The sequence below is a fragment of the Sminthopsis crassicaudata genome, chromosome 5 (genome assembly GCF_048593235.1).
Source record: "Sminthopsis crassicaudata isolate SCR6 chromosome 5, ASM4859323v1, whole genome shotgun sequence".
Classification (NCBI taxonomy): domain Eukaryota; kingdom Metazoa; phylum Chordata; class Mammalia; order Dasyuromorphia; family Dasyuridae; genus Sminthopsis; species Sminthopsis crassicaudata.
Genome location: NC_133621.1, coordinates 103461043 through 103488358, shown reverse-complemented (window position 1 = coordinate 103488358; position 27316 = coordinate 103461043). Strand labels below are relative to the sequence as shown.

At 35.2% G+C, this 27316-nt stretch overlaps 1 protein-coding gene across 3 annotated transcripts in view; it reads right to left on the bottom strand.

Annotated features, from left to right (window-relative positions):
* KIAA1549 (KIAA1549 ortholog) overlaps nucleotides 1-27171 on the bottom strand; it is a 154212-nt gene extending 127041 nt beyond the window's left edge. For all 3 annotated transcript variants that reach the window (XM_074267802.1, XM_074267801.1, XM_074267803.1), the window contains exon 1: nucleotides 26976-27171. In XM_074267802.1, coding sequence (XP_074123903.1) covers nucleotides 26976-27120 — 145 coding nt within the window. In that variant the 5' untranslated portion in view covers nucleotides 27121-27171. The remainder of the gene's footprint in view (nucleotides 1-26975) is intronic.
* Between the last annotated feature and the right edge of the window lie 145 nt (nucleotides 27172-27316).

The window sequence follows — 27316 nt, the reverse complement described above, 5'->3', positions numbered from 1 at the left end:
AACAAAAGTCTAATATAGATAGAGCATTAATAGCTATGCTTTTTATGGAAACAAGTGAATATGCATCAGTTGTGAATGGCTAAAACAAAACAAAACAAAACTATGACACATGAAAATAATGAACTTTTATTATACAATTGGAAAGAATAAACTTGAGGAATTCAAAGAAACATTAAAGATTTTTATGAAATGATGCAAACCAGGATAAGTAAAACATAAAAATAATATACATAACTGAAAACAAAAAGATCACTAAATGGAAATTGAACTCTAAATAAAAGAAAATTAATAAAGACCCAAGAAAACAGGTTAGGAAATATGCTTTTCTCCTAATAAGAGAAAAGCCAATACTACAACTAAATGTTATATATTTTGCCATGGTTTCTGTATTGAAAGTTTTTGGTTAATTGTTTTCCTTTGCCAAAAGGGAGAGTTCAATACAATTAAACAGTTATTTGGTTGGATCCATGTCTGTTAAGCAAATATCAAAAGGTTTGTAAAGTAAAGGTTTGTAAAGTACAAAAGGTTTGTAAAGTAAAGTTTGTGTTAAGTATCACTAGAGCAGTATAAATAAAGTGTTGGGGAAGGGAGTGAAAAAAAGAAAGGAAATTGGAATTGAGATCAATCACATCCACTTGGGAGGTCAAGAAGTGACATTTGAATCCCTAACTTTAAATTCTCGAAGTAGTAAAGGGAATTAAATAACTTTCTAGTATTCCATCCAGATCTAAAATCCAACAATCTCAAGAAGCTGTCTGTAATAGAAAAATTCCTAGAGATGACACTTTTTCTTCTCCACTCATTCTCTACAAGCTCTCAATGTGTTCAGGAATCTATATGAAAAATTCATATGATGAATGCAGCATAGTACCTGACACATAGGTGTATATATATATATATATATATATATATATATATATATATATATATATATATACATAATCAGGACCCAAAGTTTGAAAATGATTTTTGTTGTTCAGTTGTACCTGACCCTTAGTGACCCCATTTAATTTTTTTTTTGGTAGAGATACGGTAGGGTTGCCTTTTTTCCCCCAGTTTGTTTTACAGGTAAGGAAGGAAACTGAGGTAAACAGGGTTAAGTGACTTGTCCAGGGTCACAGCTAGTAAGTATCCGAGCCCTCATTTCAATTCAGGTCTTCCTGATTCCAAGGCCCAGCATTCTATCTGCTGTGTCATCTAGCTTCCCCTCAGCTTCATCTAGTTACCCCTATTGAAAACAATTAATTTTTGTCCTTAACTGGACTATACCAGGTAAGAATATTAACAGCAAAAGAAAGAATTTAATATGACTAGGAAGGCACCTTGGGAAATTATTTCACTTCTGTGCCAAAATTTCCTAATCTATAAAATGAAAGAAATGTAGTCAATGATCTGTAGGGATCCTTTCATTTCTAACTGATCTGTGACTTATACAACAATAAATTCATTTGCACTTTCCTGCATGGTCAGCAAGTCAACAAAAATATGGTTCCCCAGAATAAGTTGGGAACTTTTCTGTCAAATGAGATTCATGAAAGTCATTTCACTGTTCATCCTTCTGGAATTCTGAATTGTTGGTGAGAATTTCCAGTGTCTAAAGCCCTTGCCAACAGTTAATATGATAATGAGTTAATGAGCACTTTGAGTAAAAGCTTAAACAGCAGGTCGTATAAATGTTTCTTCACACATGTAGAAATGTGCACATGATACTCCAGGCACTCAGTTCTAATGATAACATTGTACTGTAAGCACCATAAGGACTTGTTCAGATTCAGAACAAAAATGTAGAAGAGTAGTTTTCAGCAAATGTGTAAGAAAATGGGAGAGAGTCAGTGGGATGAGGGAATAAAATGAGAGAGGTTCTTCCCATATCTGAAGGAAGAATTGAGGTTGATACCTCCAATCTCATTTTATTGTGAAACCTTATTGTGAAGCAATAGAATGACCCGGCAAAGTACATAAAGGAAAAAAAAAATGAAAGTACACTCAAAAAAAGTATATATATAAAATGACTATAAAAATATAAACAAAAAGAACACTGAAATACAGCCAAATTCAAATTATATGCAATAACCAATGTCACTCTAAAAACAAGAGACAAAACCCCTCCCTTCTCTCAGTACAAAGCTGCAGAATTTTAAAAATTCTGCATATGCTGTCAGAACCAGGCCTGGCTTTTTCTGTTGGGTTTTGTTTAATTATTTTTCTATGTTACAAAGAAGACTGGGGAGAAATGGAAGTGGAGAGGATATACAATAAATTGGAAAGCAGCTGTAGTGAAAAAAAAAAAAAGGTTCCAATAAATTTCTTATTCTTTTAAAATAAAATGATAGTACTAAGGAGGAGAAAATAAAAATAATACAAGAAAAATGAGAAAGACTTAAAAAAACCGAGCCTGTGGTTGAGTTTGATAAATTAAAAAGGAAAGTTCTTTAGTTAAGTTATTCACACTTCCATATGAAGTGTCAACATTCATTTGAATAGGAATTTCAAGAAGAGGTGAGATGAATTTTTAAGACATTCTTCTAGTTGCTGAACAGAAGGCAAAGCAGAAAAAAAGAATCCCTCCCACCAATAATTTATTATGCTCCTAATCTGTTCAAGGAAAAAGGGAAGACACTTCTCCTGCCCTTGAAAGGAGATAGGACATGAGTGTGGTAGGGTGCAAAAAGAAATGAATTTGTAGTCAAAGTACTTAAATTGGAGCTGTGGCTGGTTAGCTTTATCTGTGTCATATTCAGTAAGTCATTTAACCCCTCTGGGTCTCACTTGCCTCAACAGTAAAAGGAAGTGGTTGATCTCTTGAGATCTCTTTCTACTCTAAATCCATCAAGTTATAAATAGATGAATGGTAAAGACAATGGGGTTAAAGAGGGAAAGGTCACTGCCATTCAACTGCCAGCAAAAGCTACATAGAGAAGGTAAGATTTGACCCTATTTTTGACAGTAATTAAGTTTCCCATAGTGGAGAGAAGAAGGCAAACAAGTCTGGGCAAGGGAGGCAGTCAGAACAAAATTGTGGGGAAGAGAATGACTTGTCTAGCCAAAGCAAATAGTGTATAATGATAAATGTCAGATCTTCAAAATATACTTGAATCAAAGAATTGAAATAAATGGAAATTGGGTTAAGGAGGTGATTTAGACCATATTGTCTTACACATGGGCGCTTAAAAGTTTAGATAATATGGATAATATTAGATAGATATGTATTAGATAAATAATTGTTAGATAGTCTTGGTAATAACAATAACTCATATGTGAGTGTGTATATAAATTCCAAGGAGTTTTCTATCAACAACACAAAAAAAAAAAATAGATAGTATAAATATCTGTATTTTAGAAATAAGGAAACTGAGGCTCTGAGATGTTGCCAGTAGTCACAGAGTAGATTGTTTAGGATTCAAAACAAAGTCTCCAGTTTCAAGTGCAGAATTCTACCCATTCTGCTTATTTCTTTCAGGTTAAGAAATTTGACAAGTCAAACAAGGGTTTTTTGAGTAGGCAATAACACAGTAAAAGATTTTTGGAAAAATTAAGCTAGCTGTGTTGTGCAGGATGTACTGACATCTAGCAGAGAGGACACCAGTTAAATTATCTCTAGCCCAGACATAACATGATAAAGGCTAAGGCACAGAGAATAGAAAGGAAGAAATGGACATGAGAACTAATATAAAAGAAAGCATAAATAAGGCTTGATGATAGACTGGAACTAGAGTTCCTTACAGAAGGATGAATTAATGATAACTTTAATGTAGAAAATTTGAAAGATGATATTGCTACTAAAAGAAGTAAAGTCTGAAGAAAACTAGGATTTATTGAAAAAATGAGGGTTTTTTGTTTGTTTGTTTGTTTTAGCAATACTGAGCTTCAAGTGTAGTAAAAAAAACTACAAAGAACACCCAGGACTGGGGTGGCAGCAAAGAAGCAGGGCTGGGCACATAGATGGGGATTCATTCACACAAAGATGGTTTGAACTATGACAGTGGATGGGATTTCACATTTTTATAGACTGATAGAATTGGAAGGAATTAGTCTAATTTTTTCATTTCACAAATAATGAAATTGAGAATCCAGAAAAATTTGAATGGGATTACAGAGCATGGAAATAGCAGAGATGCAACTAAAACCTAAGGCTATTAAGTTCTAACCCCATTTCCTTACATCAAAACCACAAGAAAAAATGTTAAGTAAAAAAAAGAAATTGATCCTTGGGGGCACACCTAATATTTGGAGGGTAGGAAGAAAAAGCAGCACCAACAGAATAGAAGGGAAAGAAATATCAAGGCAGATATGATCATAGAAATTAATAGTTATTTTTTAAAGGAAAAGTCAAGTATTGAAAGGTTACAGAGGTTTCAGAAAAAGAGAACTGAGAGAATTCTAATGTTCGACTGTGTCATTAATTCCCTACTATATCAAAAGACATGAAATCAAAGACTAATATTTTATTAACCTCCTCTTTTCTCCCCAGAATAACGTTCTATACACAATAGGTGCTTAAAATATTTGTTTGTTGTATTGTGACATATTAATGATGTTATAGTAGATTGCAATATTCAGTCATTTAAACATTTCTTGAGCATTCACTATGTACAAAGTTATTGCGCTCTGGTCAAATTAGCTAGTGATCAAACTAAAAAGGAGAGGGGAAAGGAAACAATTATTTATTAAGCACTTACTATATGTCAAGCACTGTGTTACAACATTATCTAATTTTATTCTAACAAAAACTCTGTAAGGTTGAAGTGAATAGTTGGCTAGAAATAAAAATATGTTATTAAGAAACATCAATAATTACAAAACAAACACAAGAACCTAAAATGGGGAGGGGAGAAAGAGTAATAATAACAATAACAACAGCTATCGTTATATAGTGTAAAAACACTTTACAAATAGCACATCATCCACAGGAGATAATTACTATTATTAGCCCTTACACATGAGGAAACAGAATTAGATATAAGTTAAATGATTTGAACAGGGTCATACTGCAAATGTCTGAGACAGGACTCTAGTGAGTATATCATCTACTGCCTAGGAGTAAAAGCTAAATTAGAGGTCTTTGTCTCAATTCTTTTAGTTAAAAAAACAATTAACTATGAATACTATTAGTATTCTCTGGTCATTTTACTGATATAATCCAATTCAATAAATATTCATTAAGCACCTATTATGTGTGATACACTGTGCTAGATGCGGGACATAAAAAAGCAAAAAGAAAAAGATAGCACCTGCCACAAGAAGTTTATACTGTACTGATTCCCTTCTTCTATACCTCAACCTCATGTATTTTCTGCCACAGAGCTTTTACCTACCTTTTCATTCTTCCTTCCATACAGTAGCCATTAATAAATTCATGTTGAATTTATATCACACACACACACACACACACACACACACACACACACACACACACACACACAGAAACTCTTGTGCTCCTATATATATGCATGCTTATATATAAGTTTACATGTGTGTGGGGGGCATATAAAATCTGTGTGAACGTATGCATCTCTGTATTTTTTAATCTGCATATGTCTAATTTTCTGTTAGGATGAGAATTCAGCATTTAAATGAGTTACTCTATATGTGTATTTCTCTGTTTATCCTAGCTCCTTCAAGAAGAAACCAAATGACCATTTTGGGGGATGTTAATAGAAAAAATTCTTGAACAGGTTTGGGGTGGACTAGAATTTCTGAGTCCCTCCCAACCCAAAGATTCTACAAACTATGTCAATATTCTGTGATCATTTATGTGTGTACAAATTTTTCACAGTGTCTACTCTAGGTCCATGATTCTAAAAACCAAGAAATCAGGGCTACCTCAACTTACACTTGCTTCTTGTCTCCCTATAAGCTACCTTCACACCTCTAGCACATTTCCCATAAGGTTATTCTGTCTGCAATATTAAATACTCTGCTCCTTTTTTTTTTCTCAAATTCGGTTCCATAATTCCCCTGCCCAAAGTCATTCCTCACATTCTACTCTATCATCAGGAACTACCGAATCTTTCTAACAGTTTTCAGACGTGGACTAAACTCAGAAGAAATCACAACCAGTTAAACACTCTGACAGGCAGTGATGAAAAGAGAACTAGATTTTAAGTTAGAAGACATAAGTTCAAATCTTAACTTGGCCACTCACTAAGCTATGATACTAAATAGCTTCACTTCTGAGTCTGTCTCCTCCCCTCTAAAATTACATTGCTTCTCTTGCTAGGCTGTTGTGAGGATCAAATGAGATAACAGATGTAAAATACTTTGCAACCATAAAACACTACATAAGTGTCAGCTATTATTATCTTGGACCAATGCAAATCAAGCAGCTGACTAAACTGAGCTTCTTCCCTACCTACCCCACACACACCCCGAGGAAGGAGGGGTGACAGGTAGACATATACAAGAAAATGATTACTCCACAAGTACAGCCCTTGACACTAAGCAATTCTAGGAACCCATTTACCTTCCGGCTATTGGTGATTGGGACATTCAAGATGCTTGAGTCGGCTTATTCTAGATTGGTACATTTGTAAAAGGCTCCCCCTCTCATACACATCAGTATAATACCCCAGAGACTGCCTTGGCTCACTGTGAAATTTCTGGACAGCAGATTTCTTGGATTACAAATATGACTGTGGTTTCATTTCTCAGATTCTAGTAAAAGAAGGGTGGGACTCAAGGACAGAAGTTAAGTGACATATGTCTCCTCAAAACCTTTTTCATGGTTTAAGTCTCTCTAGGGAATGGCATCCTATTAATAAACCCTACAGTGAAATTAAATGTAAGTCAGCCACAGCTGTGTTTCTTTTCCTGGAAATACAAAACTGAACTCAGTGTCACAGATGGGCAAATTATCTTTTTAGAGAAATATAGATTTCTACAGAATAACCAAGGGTTCAAATGTACTTCCTGAAATTATTTTTAATGAATTACTTTAATAAATGTTACAGTGCATTTTATCAAATAGTTTTATTAAGATAGCATCAATATAAATTCATCTACTTGTTTCCATTTAACTTAGGCTATTTAAACTAATCAATAAGACCATTATGCATCATGAGCCTAAATAACAATCAGGAAGAATAAAAAAAAGAATCATGTATTCAACAGTTTTGGAAGACCTACATACAAGATATTATTTTAGAGGCTACAAAACATACTGAGATGAAGAATATATGCCTTTATTTAAAAAAAAAAAACAAATTTTCCTTTGCTATAACTCTCATTCAAGACTAACTTCTTATTTCTCTAATTCTTTTTTACTGAGAGATTCCTAGCATATGTGTAATCTTTGGGGAAGGACTCAATGGAGAAGAGGTGCACATGAAATTATACAACAATATGTAAATGTAATATGTCATAAGAAATTTTTAAAAAGGGGAACTCAGAAAAACATGGGAAGATTTATTTGAACTGATTCCAAACAAAGAAAATAGAAGCAAGAGAATAATACAAATGATGACCTCAACAATGTAAATTAAGACAATACTTAAAGGCAAAAAATGAAATTTATATACTTCCTCTGGTAGAAGTGAGAAACTATCCATGTCAAATGTGAACACTGTCAGACATAGCTGCTTTATCAGGTGGTTTTGCTCATTTGTTTTTTCTTTGTTTCAAAGGAGGAAACAATGTTGTTGTTTAGTCATTTCAGTCTTATGCAACTCTTTCTGACTCCATTTTGTGTTTTCTTGGCAAAGGTACTGGAATGTTTTGCCATTTCCTTCTCCAGCTCATTTTACAGATGAGGAAACTGAGGCAAACAGGGCTCACACAATCAGTAAGTATCTGAGATCAGACCTTAACTCAGGAAGTTGAGTTTTCCTGACTTCAGATACAGCAATTCTTTTGGTTTTGGTTTTTAAGAAAATGAATTTCTTTTTTTTTTCAAAGAAATATATGTGGTTGTTTATATATGTATGTGCATGTGTACACACACATATATATATATATATATACATATTATGTATTATATATGTGTATGTGTTTCTGTCTTCATAGAGCATGTCACCTAGCATAAAAAGGGGAAAGAGGCCTCAAAAGAACAAGATGCACACGAATCTCTTTTAGTATTTTCTATCATGAAAGTAATCATTACAGTGAAAGTCTTTCTCCTTCCTATATTCAAGAGTGAGAAAGGATTCGGCAGCTAAGAATTCTCTTAAAAAAAAAAAAAAAAAAAGATAAATTGGCCTAGACTGGCCCAGCTTTCATCTGCAACAAAATATAATCCTTTTATCACTGGCTCAGACTAGCTCCCGGTTGGCTGTTGCCCTTTGTGCTGAAAAAGGACATCACTATGTCAGGGTCAAGATACAATGTGTCCCAATCATGTCTGATAAAACCCATAAGAGCTTGAAAGGCTCCACTAGCAGTCAGGCACAAATAGTTCATAAGAACATTTGGAGTGAAATTTCTAAATTTCTAAATTTGCCCGTCATGTTTCTTTGAGTTACCACAATTCTTTGCTCAAAGAACACAGCACCTTCCTTAATGTAGGCACACCATGCTGGGAGGTCCTATGCCATTGTCTCTTCTGTCTCACAATAGGAGACTTTAGAGAGATCTTCAGGTTGTCTTTGTATGGCTTCTTCTGAAGCGTGTGAAGCAAGTGGGAACACTTGCTTTGTGTTAGTTCTCCATGGCAGTCTTTTAGGCAAACATACATGGCACTCAAAAAGCACCTCCAGCCCATCCAGTTGTGCCCTCTGCAGAAGAGTTTGAATGCCTAGCAGTTCAGTGAAAGCAGGGACCTCTGTTTTATATTGCCACATTCTTCTTCTCCTTCTTCTTCTTCTGTGTAGATTTTTGTCCTCATCAAAGGCATCTACATTGCTTAAAAACATCATGCTAAAAAACCATGAAAGCAAGCACATGGCTCTCCTTCACTCCACTGGTAACTGAAAAAGCCTGAAGGTGTTATGTGATCCTGTGATAATAACTATAACATATGAGATCTATGCCGTACTTTAAGGCTTGCAAAGCATTTTTATTTATATTATCTCACAAATTCTTCACAACAACCCTGTGAAGCTAGTATTATGGAAAATATTACAATCCATATTTTGCAGATAAAGAAACTGAGGCTCAAAGAGGTAGAGTAATAAATATCAAAGACAGGGCTTGACTTGAGGCCCTTCATACCCTTAAATCCAGGATTCCTTCCCCAACTATACTACAATATCTCAAAACTATATGTTGCCAAAAAACAATAACCTGCCTGTCAAAACAGGGGCAAATATCAAATTAAATCAATAGTGTCAGGCTATTCCTGCCTCTGATTCTTTGAAGCTATACACTTTCAGGTTATACATAGGGAAGGGAGGTTTAAAAGAATTCGAGCAAGATGGATAATGAATACAGAAGGATGGACAACTAAACATTAGAAGCCAGAATGGGAATCCAAAATGACCAACAAGTTTAAACAAAGGGCCAAATCTAATAAACTGAAATATAAGAAAAAAAATTTAAATCCTGCCCTTAGGTCCAAAAAAAAAAATCAAATGTACAAACATAAGATAGAATAGATGAGAATATTTGATATGAGTCAATAGCATGACACAGTAGCCCCTAAGTTTTTGCTTAATTAATAGAAAGTTTTTAAGTTTTTGCTTCATTAAGAAAAAAATTGTGTCCAGAATAAAGAAGGCAATAGGATCAGAGAAGTTGGAGGTGAAGAATGGGAATGCTGAGGGGCCCTGAGTTTATACTTCTGCCTCAGAGATGATTTTATCTGGTCCCTTCTTTACACAGATAAGGAAATTTGAGGTTCAAAAAAGTTGTGACTTACTGGTTCAATGTCATGGTAGTAAAGAGCAAATTAACTTCTCTGCATCTAAATTCAGGGCTCATTCCACACTAACAGGTTTAGACCTTTTTAAGATCAGAGCCAGAACACTATGTTTGACTCTAATTAGAGCATAATAATAATATTATGCACTAATAATGTAGCATTATTTAGGGTTGCAAAATGTTTCATAAATAATTTCTCATTTGATCCTCACAATAATCCTGAAGAAGATTCTATTATTATGCCCATTTTTATAGATGAGGTAACTGAGGTAAACTGAAGTTAACTGACTTATCCAGGGTCATACAGCTACTGTCTGAGGCAGAATTCAATTCTAGGTTCAGTACTCCATCCACTATAGTTCTAATGAAAACATACTAAGAAAGATCTTTACAAGCCACAGCATGTTGTTTTGAAGGGGGTTAACAAGATGATATGGTGATTTGACAATTTAGCTATAGAAGGATATGTTGAAAGATGGTTAGCCTGAAGAAGACTTAAGGGGAACACAACAGCTGTTTCTGTTTCTGAAGAGCAGTCATGTAAGAGAGACTAAAGGGATTCTAGCCAATTGGTGAAAGTTACAGGGAGAAAAAAAAAATCACAGATCTAACAGCAGCTCACTGAATCGATTTTCCTGCAGTCATGAAGGATTTATGACAACTCACCTACTTTCTTACCCATTATCTGTCATAGGGGGAAAAAAAAAAAAAAAACCTCAAGATACATAGGCAGCTTCAAAAATGGAGACTCTGGCCAATGAACTAGATAAAGTCTGTTAGCCCATAAAAGGAATTCATTATGTTTCATGGAATTGTGGAATCTTAAAATTGGAAGAGATCATCTGATTTAACCATTGATTAAAAAGCAACTATGTGGCAGAAACATCCATTATTCTACAGTCAATAAAGTGATGAGCTTCTGTAAACTTAGCAAAACTAGCCTAGAGAGAAAAAGTATGCAGTCCATTCCCAGACTCCTACCTAAAGCCTTTCCAGCTTGACAGAACCTGCCAGAGCTTGCCCCCTGCTCACAGAGCTTCCCAGAACCCAATGAGGTGTAAGACTAGGATGTCAGCAGAGATTTATACATTTTATCTAAAGATAGCAAGTAACAAAGTAGTTGAGCTATATTTCTTTTTTAAAAATTCTATATTCAGACTTTTCATTAATTCATATCAACTTCTCCCCTAATTAATAAGAATTTAATACTCTACTTTTAGAGAGAGAGAGGGAATCTATTGGGTTTTTAAATTTTGATTTTATTTTTAGTCCGGCCTTAACTAATATCAGATACAATGGGCAACAAATAAAATGTTCTATTTGAACTGCAGGTTTCTATTATATAAAGTCTAGTGCTCTTTTTAAGTATATAATAAAATTAAATGACAGTTTTCAAAGTTGTCTTGCTTGGTCTTAACAATCTTCTGGTCTTTTCTTCCCATTAAAAAATACTTCAATGATTTTCCTTCCTTCCTTTTTTCCTTCCTTCCTTTCTTCTTTCTTCCTTCCTTCTTCCTTTCCTTCCTCTGTTTTGTTTTTATTTTGCCACTTTATCCTTACCCTTTCATCTACCCTCCATGGAAAAAGAAAAACAAAGCCCTTGAAACAAAATGTACATAGTCAAACAAAACATTTTCCTACATTGTCTGTTCCTGAGAATGTACTCTGTCTTAGTCTATATCCTGAGACCATTACTTCTCTGACAAAAAGTAGGTATCATCCTTTGGAATCATATGGCTAATCACTGCATTATCTAATGGGATTAAAAAAATTAGGAATATTTTTTAAGCCTGTAAATAGTTTTAAAGCTGAGTATTAAAAAGTAATTAATTATAACATATCCTTGGGAATTTGATACAGAAATTTTTCATGTAGTTTTGCTTTCTCCAAGTGTACAAAGTCTACTAGATTATAGAGAATATGATCTAATACATACTCAGAAATTTTACCAATAAAGAAAAGAAAAACAAAGTTCACAGAATGTTATCCAGTTCCATCCCTCATTTTAAAGACAAGAAAACTGAAGCTGAAAAAAGTAAAATGATTTGGTTAAAATCACACAGCCAATAAGTGGTACTCATATTTCAGACACAAATATACATCTATGTTATAATTAAAAAGGAAAAGAAATAAATGAAAGAGAAATTAAAGTCTAATTTTCCTTAATGTTAAAAAAACTCACATGCAAATTCCTTAAAAAATTACATTTTTAAAAAAAGATTACATTTTTAAACAAGATTCTACTGTGTTATTCATTTTAAATACTCTCCAAACCAAAACAAAGAATTTTTAAATTGCCATTATGACATAGAAATCAATAGCCAGTACTCAAACTTGAGGATGCTATATTAATAGCTAATACTTCAGTAGTGTATTAAGTTTGCAAAGTGCTTTCCATGCTGTCTTTTTTTGAAATGTTCACAATAATCCTGAGAAATAGAAGTTGTTAGTATCCCTAACTTGCAGAAGAGGAGACTAAGCGTTAGTGATATGTTCATAGAGAAAACACATTCAAGCCAAATCAGAAGTTTTACATGTAATATTTTACCATCCATCCTTCTCCCCCTACACACAGAAGCTAATCTAATGCAGATCTTTATCAGTTCTTGTCTGGGTCTCCTAGCTGGTCTCCCCACCTCAACTCTCACCCTTCCCTGATCCTTCCATTCCAGGAGCCAAAGCAGTTTTCCTAATGCTCAAGTCTAACCTATTCCCTGACTCAATGAATTCCAAAGGTTGGGATCAAATATTATTTCAACATTATCCTCTGGTTTATATATCTTTTAACAGTTCATACTATAAAATTCATGTTGCAGTAACAACTCATTTTATGTTCATCAATATGGTGGGAAACCAATAACCAATTTGGATCACCCATTGGACTTGTGTATAGTTAGGGGCTATCTGAACACTCCTAGATTGTTGGGAAAGCACCAAAGCCGCCGCCTCCTCTGCTGACATCTCTCTGGTTGCTTTTTCCGATTCCTTTTGAAGCTAGCTCACCCTGTTTTTCTTTAGGAGATTTGAAGTTTTTTCCCTCTGAAAGCTCCCCAAGAGCAATGACATATTCTTTCAAATCACCACCTGGTTTCAAAGCCAGTCCAAGTGTCCAAAAAAGAGAAAAGATTAAGGATTTCATAATATGCTCCCAGAGCAGACCAAAACAAAACAGACAGTAACTCAGAAAGAAGCAATGAAGAAACAGCTATATATAGGCTATGAACTCCCTGTCATTTATTAGAGGCCAGAGCCCATCAGATTAATGTGTATTTCTGAATAGAGCCAAGACAAAGAATAAGGAGTTTTTAAGAAGCTAGAATCAAAGGGTCAGCATGAAAATATTATCTCCATTTAGTTGACTAACATGCCTTGGGAAAGGTTAACTTGGTAGGGTGTTAAAATAATCCATGCTTATTAATACAACCTTCAGGTCCTTCAGAACCCCTTCTATCAGTTGGCATCCTTTAAACCCGCTGATCTGAGCAAGGGCATTCAGAGACCTTCTTAAAGAGGGTGGTCCATGCGGTCAAAACTATTTTCTTAATACTAAGACATTTCAATTTCTAATACAATAAATACTTAAAGATATAATCATACAAACAAAAACTCTTAATGGGAAGGGGCTCAATGATTTTTTAGTAGCATAAAGAGATCTGACAAAAAATATTTAAAAACTACTGCTATAGATAAAGCTTCTAAGCCAAGGAAAGAAAATTAAGAGGGGGAAAATCACAGTTATTTTACATGCCAATCATGCATTGTTAATAATATTATATATTGGCATCAACTCTAACACCTTCCTACACAAATTCTCCAATTATTTATAGGTATAGATACTGGCTTGCTAGTGTTCACATCCTTTTGAGGCAATTATTCTCAGAATCTTGGGACTTGGAGAAGTGTTACAGATAACCTAATTCAACCTCAAAATTTTACAAATTAGAAAGCTGAGACCCAGAAAGATAAAATAATTTTTCCAATTTTCTAACTAGTTACTGATATTTACAATTCTAGAACCTAAGATTCTTGACATACAAATATAATGTTCCTTCCCCATTCGTGGGGAGGTATAATTATTACCAATCTACATAGGAAGACTCAGAAAAAGAGAATAAAGTGGCTTACCAGAAATACATCTAGTCAGCACAGGAACTTTTTTCTCACCTATCAAAAGTTGCACATGAAAGTTTCTCTAGTTAGGTCACAGACTGGTCTCATGTTATTATTTGTGATATGAAAGTATACCTTCGTGTATCAATAATGTGCTTATAATAGACTTCATTGGCACCTTATCCAAAGCATTTTCATTAATTCAGGTGAATATCTGGACTATGTAAAACAGGAAAAGGTGAGGCAGATCTTCTGAAAGATCTTTTTCCCCACCAAAGAAATTTTCAGGTCAAAAATATTTGAGACCAATGAAATAAGACTACACTACCTTCTTTAGTCATAACAATAACTTGACTTTGCATCACATATTACTACTACTACATTACCAGATTCTAAACAATTCATTTCGTTTCATGACTTAAAACTTGAAAGTGACTTGTCTGTTTCAACATTTTGATAAATAATCCTCTCTTCAGCTCCAAGGTTTGTATTGTGCCTCAATACTAAGCTTCTGTCAATTAATTAGTAAAACAATGATTCAATCAGTCATAAAGCATTTATTAAATATGTACTCTGTGCCAGGCTAGTTTTTTAACCAATGTCTACACTATACAAGTGAGTTTTTTTTCTTTTTAGCAAATATAAAATTACTCATCACTAAGTCTTTGGGTCTTCAAGTAGTATTTGAATGACTATTAAGATTTTACTAGAAAAAATTACTCAGGCAAAGTTTTCTGCTGAGATACAATATAACTGAAATCATACAACAGCTCTTATTAAGCAAGAAAGAAGATGGGCTGCAATGAAATGCTTTATTGCCAAAAACTGTGTTGTCAGAGTTAGAAAGAGAATCAAAAATTTTATTTTAAAAAATGTCAGAACAAAACCAAGTAAGTCATCAGGCATGTAGGTCATTTCTACCTGTAAATTCTCTAAGCCTATCATCAAGTCTTTTTTTTTTTCCTAGTAAATTTATTTATTTTAAATACACATTGCTTTATGAATCATGTTGGGAGAGAAAAACCAAAGCAAAAGGGAAAATCATGGGAGAGATTAAAAAAAAAAAAACACAGAAAAAGAAAGTGAACATAACATGTGTTGATTTACATTCAATCTCCTTAGTTCTTTTTCTGGATATAGATGGCATTTTCTGTATTGGAATTGCTTTGGATCATTGAACCACTGAGAAGAACCAAGTCTTTCATAGCTGATCATCACACATACACATCCTACCATCAAGATTTGATCAGCTTTGAGGATACTAATTTGCTAGTATTGCTCCTTTTGTCCCTTTCTTCCTCACATGGTATGAATCCTTGTCTCACAATGTAATCCCGATCACTCCCCTTTTTCTACTGATGCTTGAGCGATCTCAATCTGACTGCCTCCTCAAATTGGACACCATGAACACAGTCACCTCAAAGACTGTCCTCATTAATCCCAAGCCCCAATGACCTTCCATTGGACCAACATATTACCATCATTACCAACATCTGTGTTCTCTGTTTGTCCTTCTTACCTTCAAATTCCTAGAAAAGTAAGAAAACCATAAAATCTGACTCCTTACATACTCAGTTTCAACTGGACCCTGGCCAATGACTGGCAATGCTTTCTTTTCATAGCAGTATCATATCATCTGTTCCAGACCTTCTCTTATAATATGAGCACCATTGAATCAAAGTCCTATTTCCTTAATTCCCAGATTTACTCATCCCTTTTTACAGCCTATTTTGCCAGCTTTCTTCCAGTCTAAAATGAAAAAAGTATTCTTCTAAGCCTCTCAAACTAATCCCCATCTCTCTGTCCTTGCTTTCATCTCTTCTAGACCTTTGAGAAACCAATGTGACCTTTTTCCAATATCTTTGATCCCTTCCTTTTAACAGTCCTCTTCTTTCTGCTTTCAAATATTCTATTTGAAATATATTAAATAAATATTCTATATATTGAAAGATATTAACATTAATTTCAATAATTTAATGATTAATAAAATAAATGTATTTTATTAATAAATAATAAATTTATTTAATGATTAATATTAATAAATATTCTATACATATATATTAAATATATTTACATATATTAAGTAAATATTTTATTCTAGAAAAAAAATTTCACTTGACCCAATAGTTTACTTGACTTGAGCCTTCCTCCTTCTCTCCCCAGGTCACTATCCATTTCTCTCCTTCTTTCTCTTATAGTTTCTTAAACAAGAACAGCATTCCAAGGGCAGCTAGATGGTGCAATGAATAGAGCTCAGGCACTGGAGTCAGGAGGACCTGAGTTCAAATTTGAACTTAGACACTTAACACTTCCCAGCTGTGTGACCCTGAGCAAGACACAACCCCAATTGCCTAACACATACACACACAAACACACATACACACACACACACACATTAGTAAAACAAACATTACATAAGCTGCAACAAGGAAAATGCTTCTAATACTGATATTTAGTCTGCTTGATTAACACAATCCTTTAGGATCAGGGGTAAAAAATAGAAATAATTCAAATAAAAACCATTCTATTTTGGACAAGCCAGTTTCTTCTCTGGGTCTCAGTTTCTCTATTTGCAAAAAGACTTGAGTAAATAATGTCTAAAATTCTTTAGAACATTAGCTTTGTTATTTTGTGATTGATCTATGTCTGCTTACTTCATTTCTCATTACATGATATTCCTCAACATTGCAATCAGACATCCCCCTTAAATGATTACTGCCAAATTTAAAAGCTACTTCTCTGTCTCCATTGTCCTTGACTTCTCAATTTCATTTCATGATCACCATTTCCCAAAATGTTCTTCATCTCTTGGCTTTACAACAAACTATCACACTAGGATATGTACAGCAACAGAGCAAAGATTTTTCCAGAGAAGAAAAAAAAAAAGTAAAGTATGTAAACTAAGGATTAGGGAATAGAAAATTACTTTTAAAAATCAGAAATGAGCGAAAGATCAAGGCTCTGGAGAGTTAAGCAAGGTCTGATTGATCAGTCAAGTTTTAGAGAAAGAGGTTAAGTCAAGAAATGAGCCCTGAGTCCCAGCTGCCAGATATCCAATTAAGCAATAGGCCAAGTGTCCCCACTGGTTGCTTTTAAAGGGTGCTTGGTCAGAATAAGCAAGCAGCACCAGAAAAATTCAAATGATAATTAATGCTGCAACAGAGTGGAAAAACTAACAATATCTATGAAGAGTAGGTTCAGGGTCAGTCACATAATGGACAACAATGTGTCAGTAACTTTTTTTAATATCTCAAAAAAGGAAACACATGGATATATTTTGATCAGTAAGACTATGACTTCACCCATTCTGCACTAAAACTGTTTCTTGTATCTGCTTCTGCACTTTCCTGAGGTTTCCATGTGTTTTTGGAAGGTGTTCTAAAGTAATTAGACAAAAGCTATAAAATCTACAAAAATTGAATGTACAGGGACAAGGAAAAACACATAATTGTGTGCTTATATCAAGATCATCAAGATCAATCACTCACATTGAATTGGAAAGGACTCTGGGAGTCATCAGTCCAACCTGTGGCTGAATAGGAATCTCCTTTCCAACATTTATTTGCTAACATTTATAGTGCACTTCAAGTTTTGCAAAACACTGTACATATGTTATCCTTTTTGTTTCTCCCGAACCAATTCTGAGGTAGGTGCTATTATTATACACATTTTAGTTGCAGTAACTGAGGCACACAAAAATTAAGTGACTTGACCAAGATCACAAAGCAAGTGTCTGAAGCAGATATGAATTTAAGTCTTCCTGACCAAATCTAGTGTTCTTATCCACTGTATCATCTAACTGCCCTAACAAAAGGTCATCCAGTCTCCAATTGAAAACCTCTAGTAATGGGGAACCTTATAGGGCAATCCATTCTACTTTTAGATATGTCTAACTTTTTTTTTTTATATTAAGTTGAAAATATTTCCTTATATTTAGAAGGAAAATTTACCCTATTCCGAGTACTTCCTCTGGAGTATAAATCTCCTTTCTTTCTTTTCCCCAAAAGACAACCATTCCAATTTTTGAAGAAAACATTCATATTGTTCCCATAAGCTTTTTCTTTGCAAAGTTACACATATCTAATTCCTTCAAACGAGCCCTATGGACTTTGCTTTTCCAATTCTGACAGATATGGTTCTCTTCAACAATGAAATGATTCAGACCAGTTCCAATAGTCTTGTGATGAAGACAGCCATCTACACCCACAGAGCAGACTGTGGGAACTGAGTGTGGTTCACAACATAGCATTTTCACTCTTTTTATTCTTGTTTACATGCATTTTATTTTTTTTTTCTGGCTTGATTTGATTTTTCTTGTGCAGTAAGATAATTGTATAAATTTGTATACATATATTGGATTTAACACATATTTCTACCATGTTTAACATATATTGGACTACTTGCCATCTAGGGAAGGGGGAAGAAAATTGGAACACAAGGTTTTGCAAGGATTACTGTCAAAGAATTACCCATTAATATGTTTTGAAAAACAAAAAGCTTTAATAATTTTTTAAAAAAGAAATTATATGCATCTACCCCTATGGACAAGAATTGGGTTAAGTGGACAGGGAGACTTGAATCAAAAAATACAACAGAGAAGTAGATGTAGCTGGGGTAGAAAACTATGGATCTATGCTGGTTCTTTCTGACAGCAACCCTATCTTCCATTTACTTTTCATCATTCTCAGCTTCTTTTACTGATTCCTCTTCCTCTTGCTCCTTTGGCCATTCCTCAAGGTTTAGTCATTCACTCATTCATTCAAACAACATTTACTAAATTCCTTCTATGTGCTACTATTTTCTGGGGTGGATACAAAGTTTAGGAAGACATAATCCCTGTCCTCACAGACTTTACATTCGAGTGGGGGGGGATAGGAGGGCACAAAACATTTGAAAATAACATAAGAAGAGTGACAAAAGAAAGCCTGTGAGAAAGAAGAAATCAGAGACGGCTTGAAGGAGATGACATTTGAATTGGATTTTAAAGAAAGATGAGTGGGAAAGTGGGTTTTCTAGGCTTAAACAGAATGAGCAAGAGCAAAAGGATGTGGGTTGTATACAGGGGACAAAGCTATAGGAGAAAAAAAAAGAATCAAAAGTCAACCCAAAGCACTGAACATTAGAAACAAAGTGAATGAGCAATGCCATTGATAGAAAGAATGGAGGAGCAGATTTAGAAGATAAAACCTGTTTTGAAACAGGTAAGTTTGAAATGTCTTCTAATACTTGATATAGGATCTAAAGCTGAAAACTCAGAAGTAAATGAATAGACCTAGGAGACTTCTGTATACATTTGGTAGCAAAAGTCATAGGAGTAGAAGAGATTACAAAAAGAAACAGAGAGAAAAGAAAAAGGATAAAGGCAGTTCCTTGGGGAACATCAAGAGTAAGAAACAGGTATACACAATAACTACAACAAAGTATTAAGAAAGAACTAGTACCACAAGATTGGCCCTAAAGAAGAGATATAAAAAATCACCTCCCACTTCCTTGCATTGGTGGGGGGAATCTACAAAATTAGTCAGATTTTTTCATACTATTTGTTTTTTGCTGATTTTTTTTTCTCTTCCACTTTTTCCTTTTCTAATTCTTTGTTATGATGGATCTGGTGGCAGCATATGCAGAAGGAGGAGGAAACAAAGGTGGTATAAAAACAAAAGATATTAATTTAAAAGTCCCAACGTAAAAGAAGGGAAGAGGACAAAGAGCCAGCTGAACCAAAAGAATCATTTACAGAGTAGGAGAAGAAACTGATTCTGAGGTCTCTGAAGCAAAGATCACATAAATAGTGTCTAGGGAATAGTCAACAATATAAAAATATGATAAGCATGAGGGGGATGAAACTGAAAAAAAAGACCCATGGATTTTAAAATTAGCAGTTATTGATGACATTTGAGAAAACAGTGTCAGTATGGTGGTGAAGGCAGAAGCTAAATCTGAAGAATCAAGTGGGTAAGTAAGGAAGTGGATGCCTGAGTACTGGCAACTTTTTCAAGAGGTTTAGCAGTGGAGGAGAGATATCGCTTACCAGCTACATGAAGTAGAAGAATCAAGAGAAGGTTATGGAAGAATTAGGACACATGAACATATTTGTGGGTGGATGGGAAAGTGCTACTAAAGAGGTGGGAGAAAAGAATGTTGCAGTATAACACTGGAGAAAGGGATCAAGACCACAGGTAGTCTGCTAAGAAAAGAAAAGACACCTCTATGATCATAGAAAAGGAGGAAAGAATATATCAGTGTGCAGAGAAGTCTTGAGGAATGGAGAGGTCTTTGATGATCCTCTCTTCTCTCTTCCCATTCTCTTCCCTGAAAAAAGCCTTCTAATCTTCATTAATATTTCTATGCTAATGATTTCTTAATCACTATCACCACTCCTGCTTTTTCCAGTTCATTTAAAAAATACTAATGATTATTTCCACTTGGATGTCTTGCTATTAAATCAAATTCAACATGTCCAAAATCCAAATCATTTTTCCTATCTAAATTCACTAATTTCTCAGTTTCTGTTGATGACACCACCATTCTGCCAACACCCAGAATAAAACTTAAGAGTCATCTCTGACTTTCTACTTTAATCCTAACATCTTGTCAGGCTTCAAAGTTTCTCTTTTTTTACCCTTAGCTCACTGTCACCTCTTGGATTAATACAATAGTCTTCTAATTGGTCTTGCTAATTTCTAGTTCCTTTCTCTTTAATTTATTCTGTACCAAACTGTCCAGAGATTTGCTTTAACTACCATTCTTATTATCTTATTACTTCCCTACTGAAGAACCTTTAACTCCTTGCTTCTTATTATATCAAACCTAAATTTCTCAAGCTTTCAAAGCCATGCTAACACCAACTGTGCCTTATCTATTCAATTTTATTTCTACTAGTACTTAATATTCAAATATTTTAATAGATTGTGATTTTTTTTTTTTTTTTTTTTTTTTTTTTTTTTTTTTTTTTTAGGCAATGAGGTTAAGTGATTTGACCAAGATTACACAGCTAGTTTGTGTCGGGGGCTGGATTTGAACTCAAGTCCTCCTAACTCTATGGCTGGCATTCCATTCACTTTGCTACTTAGCTACTCCTTAGATTAGGAATTCTTAATTTTTAGTGTGCCGTGGACTCCCTTGGCAGTCTGATGAAGCTTGTGGACTTGAAAGAAACACATTTCAGTTAGAAGCTAGTGGAAGTGATCTTTAAAATAGAATAATAAAAATGAAATTTTTCTTACCCAAATTTCTAGTTTCCTTACGGGGCTTGTAGAAGCTAAGTTAAGAACCCCTATAAAAGAACAGCAAATTACACCCTTCTATGAATACGATGTGGTTGTTTCCACCTCTATGATTTTATTCATTTTGTTGCTTTTGTTCAGCAAAGCTGCATAATGGCAAGAGAACTGAACTTGGAAGCAGAGTACTGGGCTTGAATTTCAACTCTTTTACTGACTACCTGTTTGATCCTGGGCATGGAAAAGAGCAAGTACTAATAAGCACTTAATATGTGCCAGGCACTATGCTAAGTTCTTTACAAATATTTCATTTGATAAGTAAATCATTTAACCTATGTGAACCTTGGCTTCTTCATTTGTCAAAGGAGGGAATTAGATAAAATATTCCCTAAAAATCCTTTATTTCAGGTCCCTATTACTTTCTTCAGAAAAAGGAAGGAAATATGGTCAGTGCAGTGCAAGTCAGCAGAGCGTGGATATTAAAATATTAGTACTAACAATAGCAGATGCCATAAGATGCCTAACCTTAGGCCAGAATGTGCCAGAAGGCCATAATTCCTGCATTATATGTGCTCCCTGTAAGGCATCAGAATGTCAGGTAACCAAATTTCACATCTGTCCAAGAGCAAACCTGGGAGGCTTTATTTCAAAATCACTCTTTCAAAAAAATTTTAAAAAGACAATATAAATGAGAATCCTAAAGTGGATAGTCATGACTTAGATACAAATTAGATCAACCTGAACAACATCTCTCTCTATCTGGGAAAATCAACCTGGAGTAATGATAATTAGAGTAATTATCTGTCTCTATCACCCAGGGCAGTGATACAAAACCTGTGGCTCTCTAGTCTCAGGAGACATTTAACAATTCCCTACTCAGGTTCTCTTCTTAGGATTAAGTGAGGCATTTCCTGACACTCACTGCAGCAGCTGCTCCCAAGAGAAGTGGAGTGGCAATTCAAAATAAAATCCTCCACATCACACCAGTTACACAACTCTCCCCCACCCCCAAGGAAACCAAACAAGCAAAAATCTAACACAAAAGACTAACAAGGGCTCAGAAAACCAGTCTATCATGGAGGACGAGTTGCTAGGTGGCAGCTACAAGCTAATTTCTCAAGAATTAGTTTTAAGTAACTGAGCTTATACTGTCTAAGGTTTTCCTTATGCAATTTTACATGCTATGAAAACATGTAACATGAATTTAACACAATGTAACATAAATATAACAAATCCATCTAAAATTGTTCATCACAAAGAAAGGCCAAATTATACAGAAATAAAAATGTGCCATCTCTACATGTTTTGGGAAAAAATTTTAAAATGATGTTCTTTAAATTGCTGATTTTATATTTCCTCAAAGTTTTTCTTGAAGCCAAATACAATCCTAATATAAGACCGATATTGTAATTAATATCTGTATTTTACTCTGATACCTTTCCAAAGTATGTAAGTGACTCTGGGCTATGTCCAATGGAACATAAACTCTGGCAGTTCTTACTGAGCTGGAAAGCCCAGTGATGAATAATTACCCAAGATGAAGAGAATCATCCCCACTTGACTGCAGGTGATTTTTTTTCCCATTGGGCCTACAATTCATAACAACTAGAGGGGCAGTGATAAGTATAAATAAATGGAGTGCCCATACCAATGAACTCAAAAATTACTAAACACTCATCCATATCTATATGCCCAAGGTCAGAGAATAACAGTGAGCTGAAATTTGAACACAAGTTCTCAGACTAAAAGTTCACTGTTTTGTGAGTATCATAGCAAAATTTCCACAAAATTTCCTAATCTAAATCCTAAAATAATTATCATGCTGGTATTAATATATTTTTCAAATGACACTCATACAGATTATGAAAAAAAACTTAGGAAGCATTAGAATTCTTTCATCTAGAACTCAAAAATACTAATAGTTTCACATATCAAAACAACACTACAAAACACTAATTTAAAGCAAAGAAGTAAATTAGCATTCTGTGGCTGATTCACTAACCATCATTCCCCTTCTCCAAACATTAATTTAAAGCAAAGATGTAAATTAGTATTCTGTGGCTGATTCATTAAGGACTTCCCTTCTCCACTCTTCCCCTTTATGTACTGTTTCTCAATCTTTCCTACCAAAAGTCACCTCCAAAATCTCATTCAAAGATCCGCAGAGGGACCATAGAGATCACCTATTCCTATCCCCTCATTTTATAAATCGGGGCACCTTACTAAACTACAAACTCTCTTATCTATCTATCCACTGCTCTTTGGGTTTTGTGTGTGTTGATTCTAATGATTAGCAACTAACTAACGGCCACTAAAGGTCACTAAATTAACTGATTATGCCAGTGACTATCCTTCTGTTCTTAAACTACAGTTTTGTTTAGTCAATTGCTAGTTGCATTAAATTGCTAGTATCCGCATTAAAGGCCTTATGTATCTAAAACATTTATTGAGTCTTCAAAATGATCCATTATACCTGTTTTTACACATTTTACACATTACACAATGGCTGATATTTTTAAAACATGTTTTTGATTTGTTATTAGCTTCTAAAAAGTCACTTAAAGAACAAACTACTGGTTTAAAAGAGGCAAGACCAATATAATACTGATCTGTTGGTCAACAAATTGGCCAATAACAGGCACTGACAACAAGGACATTAGCAACTTCTCTCTGTGTTTATGGTAAAACAAGAAACATGATCCTAGTGTGTTGTAATGTATCTGGTGAACATTTCTAACAGTAAAGGAGCAAAGAGAAACATAAATAGCCTGTATAATGTCTTTAAAATCTACAAAGTATTATCAAATCGCATATTATCATAAATTATCTCACGGGAACCTCACAGCAACCCTGGAGGGCACTACAGGTATCAATCATATTTTACAGATTAGAAAACCGAAGCCCAGCCAGATTTAGTGACTGGACCATGGTCATAGTTAGGATGAGTCAGAAACAGCTTTGAATCCAGATCTTGCTGATTTCAAGTCAAACATTCTATCCCAGGGGTTCTTAATCTGGGAGTTGCGAACTTGTTTTAAAATATATATGCATATATATATATATATATATATATATATATATATACACACACAAACACATACATACATGCAATAGCTAATGGAATTGGTTTATTTTGTAATACTATTTTATTTTATGCATTTAACAAACTTTATCCTAAGGGTTCCATAGCCTTCATTAGACTGTCAAAAGGGTTAATGATACAAAAAGAAAACAACATAAGAGCCTCTATTCTATACCATACCACCTCCCTAAATTTTTACTGACTATCCACATATGTGTAGTTATTTTTGTGGATAAATTATGAAGGGAAGGGGAAAAGAGTAAGTAGGGGATATGAGTGTATATCCATATCAGTCCACTCTTTTATCAAATTAGCTAGCATTTATTGAAGTACCCAATATTGTGTTACTCAATGGGTAAAAAAGGAAAGATATGAAATGATTCATGGTCAAAGGAAACTTAGAACCATCTTGGGGGGCTATAGGAAAATAATAAACAGGAAGCAGCATATAAATACTAAATATTATGGTATTGACTATAAATTCAATGCAAATTCTATTTGTAGATTTTTATAAGGAAGAACTTTCTTGAATATATACATACATATATACATATATTTAGTGATGGAAATAAAAAGGATTAAATATTAGACATCTGTGTTCTTTCTCATAAAACTCTTGATATGAATAATTATTATATTCCTCTCAATAACAGTATTATCACATTGGCACTGAGTTAACTTAAAATACTCCAAAATATCAGACTACATCAGTACCAGGCTGTACTCCTTTGTTGGCAAGAGATGAGAGGAATTCTCTCTTATGCCTTTATGTGTCTCTTCTAAGCATTTTTTAAAATAAACTTTCTTAGGGACCCCTTTTTTTTGGAGCAGTCAGCTTCTAAATTAAAAAAAAATCATGGAAAATAGGTTATCATAGCAGATTTCTAGACCTGAACAATGGCTATCTTCAGGCTGGTCTGCCATTCCCTAACAACTTCAGATTTCTCATTTCATAAGAAAGTTTGCTCTTATGAAGCATTCAAACTGCTTTAAAATAAAACAATTCCATTGTTACAGGTTATAGTCTCATTGAATTAAATTGTCTGTGTGGGACTAAACAAGTTGGTTAATATATTTAAATGAAAAGGACTATTATTTTGCTCTAAGAAAGGATGTGAAGAATTCAGAAAAACAAGGAAAATCTTGCCTGAACTGATACAAAGTGAAGTAGCAGAAACAGAAAAATAATATACACAGTGACAGCAATGGAAATTGAAAGAAAAAAAAATCTGACACAGTGTAATCATAATGGCCCAATTTTGTCCTTAGAGAAAACTGAGGCATTGAACCTCCTCTCTGCCTTAAATGTCTGAACATTATAGGGAGAAACTGTCATCTTTTAGTTTTAATGTTTCTTGGATCTTTTAAAAACTTTTCTTTGAGTGGATGGCTGGAGAGGGAGAGGGCATATTCTAAAGTGGGTGATTTTTTTAAAAAAAGAAATTAATTTTTTAAAAAAGTGTATTATATTTAGGCATATGAAAGGGGCAATGAGACCACCTGTAGAACATCAACAGTCACTCCACTTGTCTGGACTTCAGTTATTTCATCCATAATATCACAATACTGAACTAGGACTATATAACCTTTAATGCCCTTTCAGAGCTAACACTGGTGTATTATATTCTGTCCCTGCGTCTCAAATAGAAGTGTGATAGCTACTTTAACCCTTTTCTCTTAAATTTTCCCTCCAAAGCTATCTGGAAGTTCTCCGGCTTTGGTACCATGAAAGGTGTAGTCGAAGGCACTTTTTATTGCTATTTTTTTTTTTTTGTCCTCTTCTAGGAAGCTGTAGCTTCCCATCTATAGTCAGTTACTTCCATCTTCCCAATCCCCAAATACCCCAGGGCTGACATCAAAAAGAGAGGGGGGTGGCGATCATTTATCCTAGAAACATTTCTAAACTGTCAGTTCAGAAACCAAAAGGTTCCCTGAGTCCAGAAGGGTCAAATAAACACATGAGAGAAATACATTCGTTTCCCTCTCTAACAAAAACCCACCCACATGCTTCTTTATAAAGTAAGCCTTTCAATTCCACGCCGATGAAGTTACAAAATTGCTTCTATTATAAAAACAATGCTTACTCCTTTCATGCCCTGACACTTAAGAATCACAATATTTCCACACTCTATTGTGCTAATAACGCCTCTTCAAAATAAAAGAAATCGCGATTTCTTTCTCGGAAAAGAAAAGAGCCATAACCAGGGAGCTTTCTAAGAAGGCTTCTTGGGCAGGCTGTTCTTTGTGTACTGTGGCACCGAGGATACAGCTCCTCTGTATCTGGGGCTGCAAGAAACCCAACGTAATTATAAGACCGTTTGAAATATACATATTGAACTAGCCCTTTCCCGGCAAAATAACATGAAATATTTTCCATGCCACCATTCATGTGGTCAGGCAATACATTCCCTGGGTCGTTGTGTCTGTACATTTTGCAGGATAGGCTGGGTATGTTCTGCAGTGAAGCCACGAGACCAGAGGACCTGCCCCTTACTCTATGGGTAACAAGGGTGGGTGGCTTTGCAGACCTCTGGCAAGACTGCTCAGTATCCGGTTTCTCGGCCGGTTTATTTATTTTTTCGCTGTCTTTTCTCGTTGGGCCCAGGGAGAAGGGTTTGGCAGGGGAGTGCATCCCAGGAAAAGCAACGGGTGGCGTGCCGAATAAAGGAGGGGCGGAGAGGGAACCCGAATGCTAAAGCCCACCGTGAAAAACCAAGGCCTGGTGGCAGCCGTAGCCAGGAGGGTCTCCCGCCCTGCTTCAGGGTCCTTACCTGCAGTGCAGGAGGCCGGCAGGGTCAGCAGCAGCACCACGAGCCCCGCTAACCACAGCACGGGGCGGCGGGCTAGGCGCAGGGAAGGCCCGTGGCCCCCCAGCACCGGCACCCAGGCGATGCAGCCTCGGGTCTTCCCGGCCATGGCAAAGCCCTCGGAAGTTAGCGCCGCGCCCCCGGCATAGCCCACCGAGGACTCCTGGGCCGGCCTCGCTCGCGGCACTCCGAGGCGCGCCGGGCGCGCGGGGAGGGATGCTGGCGGGTCAGTGGACGCCAGGAAAGGGGCTGAGAGCCCAGCGCCCGCTCGCCCGGCCGCCGGCCGCTCCTCCCCCTCCGGGAGG